Source organism: Hippocampus zosterae, chromosome 8 (assembly GCF_025434085.1).
Source record: "Hippocampus zosterae strain Florida chromosome 8, ASM2543408v3, whole genome shotgun sequence".
In the NCBI taxonomy this organism is placed as follows: domain Eukaryota; kingdom Metazoa; phylum Chordata; class Actinopteri; order Syngnathiformes; family Syngnathidae; genus Hippocampus; species Hippocampus zosterae.
Genome location: NC_067458.1, coordinates 16827350 through 16837868, shown reverse-complemented (window position 1 = coordinate 16837868; position 10519 = coordinate 16827350). Strand labels below are relative to the sequence as shown.

The following is a 10519-nucleotide window of genomic DNA, read 5'->3' as shown; positions in this document are numbered from 1 at the left end:
TAACGGTTTGAATAGTTAATGTTGTGAAGCCAAGCTATTTTCTCTCCTCATAAAACTGGTCTTGTCGATAAGAACACTCCTTTGTAATTGAAGCCCTTTGATGCTGAGAGGAAGGATACAAAATGGAGGAAGTACACACCCTTGATGGCCATACAATTAAAAAGGAAGCAGAATTGATGGCTTCATTCATGCAGGCAAGAATCTGACAAGAGCCCGAGCACTCGAAAATAAAACAATCTCAAAAATCTTACTCTACTTTGAAGCTGCTTCCCTGGGAGTTTGTTGGCATCAGGTTTTGAAATGGATTCCATTTCCAGAGTGCATTGACTACATTATGAAACGTTTTATTGCTTGAGCAGTCAAATATTGTTAGCAAAGGGCTTTTGATGCATAATTGTGTTACAAGTGTTGATTATGTTGCAGTGTGGCACAAACTAGAGACAAGAATGATGTGTCTTGAGTGTTTTGACCCAGAGCTCTTTATTTCATACATGATCATACTGCAAATCAAAATGCAATCTTAGAAAAAAAGCTCACTTTCCACTAAGGTTAAACCACACTTGAAATGTTCCAACTACATGGGGGATACAAGAGATTTTTAGGCATTGCAGATGAAATATAAAAACGGTTGTGTATGTGGAAAGCAAGTTTTTATGTAAAAATATGCTTGGGTCTTAAGTTAAAACTGAAAGTGGAGCCTTGATAGTTAAGTCATTGCAAAATTCCAAACAAAAGGAACCATAGAGAAAAATTAGGTACATGGTAGAGTTCTGACATATGAATGCTCCTCTTAAAATGTTCCTTTTGCTTCTCACACTGGCAAAAACAGTTCAATTCCAAATGGTCTAGCATGAGGCATCCTTTGCAGTCTTTCGCATGCTTCCCCACATTGTCCCCGACAGAAGCTTTATTCCACGGAGCCTCCATCCAGTTTTTTTTCTTTTTTTTTGGTTTGAATCCCTGATGGATTTAATAAAACAGGAGCAACCGGACATCACGTCTTCCTTACTGCTGAACTGGGTGCTCTTAATGTTGACCAGGTTTTCTCCCCCTTTTCGGAGAGACAGCAAGGCCGCAGCAGCAGTGGACCTCCAGAAAAAAAATAAAAGATGGAGACGGGTATGAAATGCTTCTCTAAGAGTTGTCAGTGGAGTTCTCGTTACTGGTGGAGCTGGAGGAATGTGGGGTGGAAGAAGACGACGAGGACGTTGAGGAGGTGGAGGAAGATGAGGAGGTAAAGTTCATCCCTGATAATTCTGGAGGGTTAGTTGCCGTGTTCTGGCCGCTCAAGCTTTTCCTGCACACCGGACACGTGTCGTGCTGGAGACAGTGGTGGAGAAAGTTAAAAAAAAAAAATATATATATATATATATATGTCATTTCCTCAAATAGGAATAGATGCTGTGCGTCACATACACAAGGACAATAAAGAGCTCCCTGCTGAGCCCATTTCAGTTCTGTTGCCAAACAAAACAGCAGCAGCGATGAAGGCACGTAAACCATTTGTCTCTGAAGTCTCCTTGCAAAGTCTGAAAGCTGATCATATGTCATGATGACAATATGCGTACGTGCTGTCGCTGCGCAACGTTGAATGAATTGACGGCAGTTACCCCTTGTTACACTTGAACAAAGCCACTTCCAAAGAAGTTGGGAGGTTGTGTTAAACAAACGGAGCACAAAGATTTGCAAATCACGTTCAACCTATATTTCAGGGAATACACGACAAAGACTGAAAGACTCAAATTGAAACTTTGTTTTTTATCAAATCATCATTGACTGAGAATTGTATGGCTGCAACACATTCCAACGATGCTGCCACAACACAAGTTCAACTTTTTAAGCAAATAATAATCAGTTTGAACATTAAACATTTTGTCTGTAGTGGTTTATTCAATGAAACATGTTGAACACGATTTTTTTTTTCTTCTTTCTTCTTTCTACCTACATTCTTGCTGCTGGAGGCTGTAAATTTCCCCATTGTGGGACAAATAAAGGATATCTTATCTTATCTTATTTGCAAATGATTGCATTCAGTTTTTATTTACGTTTAACACAACGTCCCAACTTCAATGCATTTGGGTTTGTATGATATGGGAAGGAAAAAAATGATGCTATGAGTCTATCGCGCGTCATCTAAGCTTGAGTGGTTTGATTTTATTTTCGGTTTACAATGCTTGACCTGGGGCAGCGTGGTATGCTAGTGGTTCGTACTTCCGCTTCACAATCACAAACGTTCTGGGTTTGAAACGCAGCTCCCGTTTGGACTTTGCATGGTCCTCCTGCTTCCGCCGACATTTCAAAAACGTGTATGGATATTTCCTCACAATGTGCTGTGCTTCACCCACGCATGCTATTCAATCTGATGGCAGAACATTTCCAGAGTTCACGGCGGAAGTCTCTTACCTGCTCGAGCCAGGGGACAATGCAATCGTTGTGGAACATGTGATTGCACGGCAACTGCCTCACGTTTTCTCCCACGCTGTAATCTTCTTTGCACACAGGACATTCCAACCCTGAAGCTGGAGGACATGGCACATAATATAGCAACAACTTACAAATGACAATTGTACAGTATAATACGTGAAGTGGCTCAGAGGGGCCCTTTTTGCTGAGTAAGCCGATTTAAACATCTATTCCTTGTGCTAGTTGTGTGCAATTTAAAAGTGGATGCATTTTCTTTTTTGCCAAGTAGTTTATGAACAGACAAATCAGTTCAAATGACAAACAGAAATTGACTTGTTTTTCTGCCTCATTGAGTCTGCAATTATTGTCTGTCACGCACACCTTTTTTTTTTTTATCTTACACTGTTTCTGTTAACAAATGTATTGTACCATGTCATACATATTTATTGCTGGCCAAATAATTTTTTGGGAGGTTTCTGGTGCCCTGTTGATGAAACAATTTCATCAGCAAGGTCCTGAAATACACCAACGTTGAGTGATTAAAAACGTTAACCACCGAGTGCGTAGAACAAATATGATTAACACGTCTTGATTGATCTTGCATTAAAAACATTTCAATTGTTAAGAGAGTATATGAACACGCTGTATATCAATACCAATAATTTTTTTCTTCCACACTTACCAACGTGTTCCTCTGTAACTCGGACTGAAGGCAGATTTTTTATTTTATCTCTATCAGCAGGCGGAGGCCCCGTGTTCTCAAACTGGTTTAACAACTGAAAATGAGGACAAAACACATGCTGTTTAGACACCCACTGCACTGGTAAACCGTATTTCATGGGTAAATAGAAAATGACGGGAAATACCTGCGTTATAATCGCATCTAACCCGTTAGCACCCCATGCATAATCCATAGGATTTGAATGAAGAACACCCCTGTGAAATGGGAGCATGAACACCAATCAAAGTTGAGTTATTGTTTTCGCTACTAGAGACGGACAAGAGGAATACTGTATTCTTTTTGATTTGGGATTATTAATAATTTTGTCGCTCATGCTGAATGTGTATCAGTCACTTATTGTTGTAGTCACTATGTGTTGTCGCAATGAAGGCATTACGGATTTCAGTACTCGGCAGCAACCATTAGAGGGCGCAATTGATTCAGGCCCTAAATGTTTGCCACATTGTGTAAAAGAAGAGTATCGTTTTTTGCAATAACACCGGACTGTAATTTCTTACTGGAAAAGCCTAACAGCAGAAAATATGCTTTCTTTAATATTCTCTGTGGCTGCACGTTGGACAAGTCGTTAGCACGCCTGCCTCACCGGTCAGTTCAGTGTCACAATGTTCTCCATGTGCTGGTGTGGGTTTCTCTGGGTACTTTGGATTCTCACGTTCACCGAAGATTGTAAATTGTCCACAGGACAGAATGTGAGTGTGAATGGTTTGTCGAAATGGACCCTGTGATTGGCTGGGTCCCAAAAGTCTGCCGAGTTAGGCTCAAGCTCAACCATAATGTGGACACGCGCTACAAAAAAATGGGTTGATAGTATCATCTGCTATTTCAAGTGAGTATAGAAATATGTACAAATTGATCAATTCCAATTCATCACTGAAGGTACAAACACTCACCAGGGTCCAACACCAATATTTGGCATTGCGGTAGGTGCAATGATTCCATTCACTAGCTGCTGAATGATTCTACAAACACAAGGAGAGGAGAGCGATCAGAAAGGATATGTGAAAACAAGGCATGGTGGCATCTGTTTGTATGACACTCACCCCTCTAAAGTCGGAACACCCTCATGCCTGCCGGGCTGCCGTCTGGAGCCGTGACGACTCCTTGGCTGCCTGGCACTGTAGCGTTGCCGCGACGTGTTCTCCCTTTCTTGCCGGCTCTCGGCATCACGGTTGTCCTCCGCTCCGTGTGTGGCTCCAAAGTCGAAGGCGTCATCGAAGACGCTCAGCGAGAATTGGCCATAGCCTGATGGGAATGTGAACAAGTGCTGGTCTGCATTCTGGAAGAAGACGAGGGGAATTTTAAAATCTCCAACACCTAAAACACAATGCTAAATTCACACTTGATCAGATTACATTTGATTAGCGCGAACCCTGATGCATTTGATATAGTTGAGCTAAAATCTACGCAGAACACAGACCAGTGTTAAAATGGCAGCAAAACACATAGGGGCATAAATAGAAGGGGTCTTCTGTTTCATACTGATGACCTATAATTTATTTATTATTTTTTTTTTTTTACAAAAAATATTAACTGTACTGGAGTTATGACTGAAAAACCGAGTTAGCCTAGGTCATTAACAAAGTAATTTGATTTTGTATAAATTCGGGTGGCGTCACCACCAGATAAAAAGGAAGCCCGGTTGCCGTGAGCCAATCCAACCACCAGTTTTTTTTCTTTTTGCTGGTCTCTGTGAATGTGACATCCAAGATGGCAAGAAAAAAAAAAAGAATCAAGAAATAATGATGTAATCCAGCAGACAACTTTTTTTTTTGCAATACGTCACAATCAGGCGCTGACCTTAAGCATATGTGTGAAAAACGCCAAAGTGAGCCTGACCAAAACGTTGCAAAGCACATGTACTGAACGACATGTGTGAAGACTGGCAGTTCTGTCGACTGTCAAATCAAAAGACAATACAACAACATTGGCAGAGGTCTTTGCACATTGACTGGCATCATTGTTAACGCAGGATAGTTAACCTCACATCATTCCTCATCAAGCACCGAAGTCCACTTCTTGAGTAGTTAGTCAAGTTGACAGTTCAAGGAGACATATTATGCCCCCCCGCCCCCTTCCTAATTTAATTAAAACAGTTCCTGGGAGACTTAACATGTTTTTGGACATGCTTTCATCAAAAATACCAAGAAGAATTACACTACATTTGAAAGACTTTTTTTTGTAGGGATGCACCGATTCCTCTTTTAAAGATCAGGCTCAAGGACAAGTACTTACATGCAAGTGCCCATCGATTGTTGTGTCATTGTTTTCCATCTTATTGTTGTGCCATTTGTGTTGGAATATCTATTGAGGTGTATATGATTATATTAATGCCATTTATTACCCAGTCTATGGAATTTCTAATATGTGTAGCATGAAGCTAGCTGTGATGAAGCTCAGGGAGGACCACAATAAGATAAGATATGATAACCTTTATTTGTCACACACTGGGGAAATTTGCACTCTACAGTGTGAATGAATATGGCGGCCTGGTACTGGGTGTCTTCGTATTGGAGCCTTTTTACAAATCCAATTAAGAATCTAGATGGACAGTATGAGCATCAATACTCAATGTATTGTAATCAATACAATATTCGTGCATCCATAATTTGAAGTCTTGCTGAAATTAGCAAGTTTCAAGGCCACTCTCGTGCAAGTAAGTCACTGGTCATCTTGCCCCATATAACGCTGTCCCAATGGGCTTCAGTAACACAATACATAGCCTAAAAAAAGCAGCTGAATTACAGTTGATCATTCATGTGCCGATCAATCTGCTACAGCTGTGCTTACCTTTTGACTTTGATATACTGTACTTTACCGTTTTCGACACTAGTCTGGATGTCGCTCGAAAGTGGCAGATCTTCACCAAGCCTAACTTCCAAGTCATGGGTGGAGAAACTCGGTTTGGGGCTTACTATGTAAATTCGCCCCACAGAACAGCTTGCTCACACACGTTATTTAAAATTGCCAGCAAACAAAAGATTCACTAGTGAGTGTAATTTTCAACTTCATTGGTGGCCTGCCACTCCACAGACTCTGTATTTTTATATAAGCAATTGAAAAGTCAATTTCCATAATATGTCTCCTTTAACACAGAATGTGATGTCAGTAAAGAATGAGTTAGGAACCTCAAATGGTTGCTGGTTTTGTGGCCCGCTGGAGATGGTAGACGCGGAGCCATTGTCAGCACTAGATGGGAGACAGATAGTTGACGTGTTATGTGTCGTTATATAGTTTTTTTTGTTGTTGCTTTTTTTTAAAACCACATCAATCGGGCTTGTGCGTTTAGATTCCTATTAATGTCAAAGCAAATCAATTAGCATTCCATTTCAATGTAACCTTACCACTTCCACACGATTGTTATGATTGTTATTTCATTTTATACATTTTGACAAAATTTACTAATTCAAGGTATACCGTATTTGTATGGTGCTAAGGTTTTTTGTTTTGTTTTTTTAAACAACACACACCTTCTTTCTTCCAGCAGCTCCTCGATGAACCCCGACTCACATCTAGGACATGTGTATTCCTTAATAAAAAATAAAAAAAATACATAATCAATTGTGGAACATCCCTAATCATTGACACTACATTCACATTTAAAAGAACACTTTTGGGGACAATGTGCCTCTAAAGTTACCCAAACTGTAGTATTTTAAACCATCATCATATGTGACACCGATTTCGCAATATTGCAACATCAGCGATGCAAGAGAAGTCAGCGTTTATCCGCTTTGCCGATCATCTTGTATGCAGCCAAAGTGTATTTTTGGATTGGATATAACTTTATTGTCAAACACATACAGCACAGATAAAATGTCTTCCCTCTCAAGACAACATAAAACAAGAGGAGAGTATAAGTTCTATTTCTATTTACTTCATTTCACTTCTACTTAAATGGGTTACTGTACTTGTTTTTTATATTAAAAAAATATATATTTTATACTTAACATAAATACATTTTTAAATAAAATATGAAATTAACATTTAATGTTGCAATGGCAAAACTTAACATAATGTACATGGTTTATAAATTGATTACATTTAGTCTTTGACATCCTGACATAACCTTCAAGATGAAGTAAATATACACTGCATGTTTTGTGAGTTTGATAAGCATCTCTAGTCTTGATGACTTGACTGGAAAAAAAGTTCTGCATTCGATTGGCCAAAACTGGAAAAGGGGCAAATTTTGCAGGACCGCATTACTTAGCCTCAGTAGCAGTGTTGTTTTAGCTGCAACACCGCTAGTGAGGCAAACTGCAACCTCTCTTATGTGAGGGCATACATCAAGTGCCTGTGCTTATATGTCTACATCGTCTCTCATAGACTCCTCCTCCTGGAAGATTTCTTCCAGCATAGTTGGCAGCTTGATCATCAAGGTCATCTTGATTTTGCACGTGTCTTCAATACAACTCCCCTTAATCGAGGCTTGGGAATAGTCTGGCCAGGTGAATACAGAGGTTTGTCGGGAATAGCCTGGTCAGGTGAATACACAGGTTTGTCCTATACGGCTGTGCTCTTCAACCAGGAACTGATGCTCAGGGCAGGTTGAACAGCTATGAGTTGTCCTGCCACAACTAGACTGCTTCTTCCCACGCACTGACCAAATCCAACATACTGCTTGTCCCACATTGAAGGGAAAAACTCATAATTTGGGTTTGCATTGTATCGTGTATGACACTAATGACAGCTCTCGGGGAACTTTTTTAAACGCACTCCATAAGTAATGTATACGATCACTGATGCAGCATCTGGATGGGATCATTCGAGAACGTGACACCTTGTGTACCTTGATGAATGGCACCATGACAACAAAACGAATCGACTTTATGTTGGCGTCATAACGGAGTTTACAGTGTTGTTTCAGCAAATGAGTGACGTAGCATGTTAAACTCAACACGGCATTGACGTTATAGTCGTCACAGACACACAACAAAAACGTACCATAATAAACAGCCAAACGTCAATTTAAGAAGTCGATATTAAATTGACAGCAAACTTTTTAGAAACCGAGGAACGTCCTTCTTTACAAGTGACACAAATTTATATTTTAAAATGCATCGTGTTTTGCATGTAAAACAAGGTTTAAAGATAGCACCTTGCCATTACATTACAAACGGGACCTCGTAGCCGTTAGCGTGCTAACGTTTGACGGCGAAATGACCCTCTATAAACGTCACAAAGCATCAAACGTATGTTGAATACGCTTGGACGTTTTGTACCTTAACGTATTGTCGGCAGGACTTACGGGAAGGCGGGGGTTGATCTCAGCGGTACATCTGTGACAGAAGAACCGGCTAGGCCACGGGTGTGCTTCGGCCATCTTTTAGCCTCTGAGGCGGAGAGGCTGGAGCAAGTATGGGGCACCACAGAGGACAATATTTTCACTGCACACATTACCCAAATTGGACAATATTGCATTTGTCCCCAAAGAGAACAAATGCATTCGCAATTGAATGTGTTTTCCTATCTATTTTGACTGAAGGGTATAACTAACGAGATTTAATGAGACTGTAGGAAACACGATTCATACAAATAGTACGCACCTTTTTTTCCCTCAAACAAATGAGATTAGAATGGGGCTCTCAATTTGTATTTTCATTTGTTTTTAATTTATGTAACCGAATTTAATCTGCGTGTTGACAGTTAGGCGTTTGTGGCATACACACGATGTTGCCACAAGATGGCGGCCGTGTAAATCTAGTGACTTGCAGCGTTTAATTTTAAATGTACTATCTCGCTCTTTATAAGGGGTGGATGTACTTTTTATAGATTCTCTTTCACTTGCCACAATAATTAGCTTTCATGAGAAGCAATTAATGTAATCACATTGACCGATTTGTATCCCCACCCTGGTATAAAACTTGGTATGTGTCTGTCTGGAACATTGTTCTGGTTTTCCCCACTGCATTTAGGCTACTTTTCTATTTTATTTACCAATTAAAGTGTTGCTGTTTTGTTTTTTGTTTTTTCTCAGAGCCATTCTTTCAAAAGTGTTCTGTGAAAATAAAACCATTACGCCTGGACAAAAACAGTAACAAATGGAATTAGATGTAATAAAATAAGTTAGATGTAATGCAATTAGATGGAAAAGTCGTTGCTGTTCCTTTTGATTTTTAGACTGCATTTGATTCAGGAACTCTTTTCCGTAAGTTAGATTTACTGCTATAAACGAACAAGGGTAGTGTCTCACTTGTCTGGCTCAAAAGCAAGTAGGAGTGCTCATACGAGTGCCTCATCAGCCAATCCCATCTCCCTGAGCAACTGGCCTGATGTCTGTATACATAATATGCCTCGTAACATTTTTTTTAGGTTGGAATCCTTTGGGACTGAATAACAATCATACCAACAAGGGCTCTTTAGTTTAAAATTTAAAGTTCCTTTAGTACCAGAAAAAAATGGGGAGAAAAGTACATACAATTTCCATGTCCTTTTTTGTACTTTGGCAGATAGTGTTGACAAGTGGAGGGACTGTTGGATTGTTTATTGAACTGCAGATGACGTAGGTGTACAAAAGCATGTCTGTTCCCACATAACGTATGCTGATCAATACTGAAGTGCTTTACAACACGGTTGTCAACCTCCACACTTACATTCGTCTGAGTTACTGCTTATGTTTCTCCCTCTCGGTAGGTGTTGCTGTTTTGGTTTGGAAAGGAGTTGAAATGGGGTTAGCAATATGCAGTTTACAGTGAGATCATTACACTGAGCGGTACTACACAATATTTTCATCCTTTTCCTTTGACAGTGAGCGAGCGATAATAGCTGACATTTGAGTGACAGGTGGGTGCACATCCTGGACTGGTCGCCTCTCAAACACAGGCCACATCGATGATCATTCACCCTTATAGAAGTTTTAGGCTCTTCAATGAGTCTAAAATGAATGTTTTTGGAAAGTGAAAGGAAGACTACTGTGATTCCTGAAAAAAAAAGGTATTGGTAAAAGTAAAGCAATTGTAGCTGAATGTAATCGTACTGAAGCATGATTTAGAGAATTAAGAATCATGTCTCCTGTATTATGATACATGTGTAAACTAAACTGTTGTGAGAATGAAAACAAACATGGTGGAGACGACGGTAGATAAAGAGTGGACGTTTCCTCCGGTGCGAGGCTGTGGATGTCGTGTCTAGCGCGTCTGCTGTTGTGTCTGCGGGGTCCATGTGGGAGCAGAAGAAACCTCTCTATCCCATGGGTCCAGATTAGAAAAGGTCTGACAGCACGGAGGTTTGCTATGTCTACCCGTCTGAGGTCATCTATTGTCTCTTTGTGCCCTGGTGTGTCACCGGCCTTCCAGTCCAACGCTCATCGCAGCCATCAGCCATCCAAATGTGGCCAGGGAGTGACTGCGGGTCAGCCGGCGGTCATGTCAGCCA

General features: G+C 40.3%; 2 protein-coding genes across 2 annotated transcripts in view; one reads left to right on the top strand and one right to left on the bottom strand.

Moving 5' to 3' along the window:
- midn (midnolin) overlaps nucleotides 1-10519 on the top strand; it is a 173713-nt gene that overhangs the window by 53190 nt on the left and 110004 nt on the right. The window lies entirely within an intron of this gene.
- rnf126 (ring finger protein 126) lies at nucleotides 457-8523 on the bottom strand. Its single transcript, XM_052072891.1, has 9 exons — nucleotides 8394-8523; nucleotides 6613-6671; nucleotides 6271-6331; nucleotides 4186-4421; nucleotides 4036-4104; nucleotides 3270-3339; nucleotides 3086-3179; nucleotides 2404-2519; nucleotides 457-1320 (listed from the first exon to the last, which is right to left on the bottom strand). The coding sequence occupies exons 1-9, from the start codon at nucleotides 8466-8468 to the stop codon at nucleotides 1135-1137; spliced, it is 966 nt and encodes a 321-aa protein (XP_051928851.1). The 5' UTR covers nucleotides 8469-8523; the 3' UTR covers nucleotides 457-1134.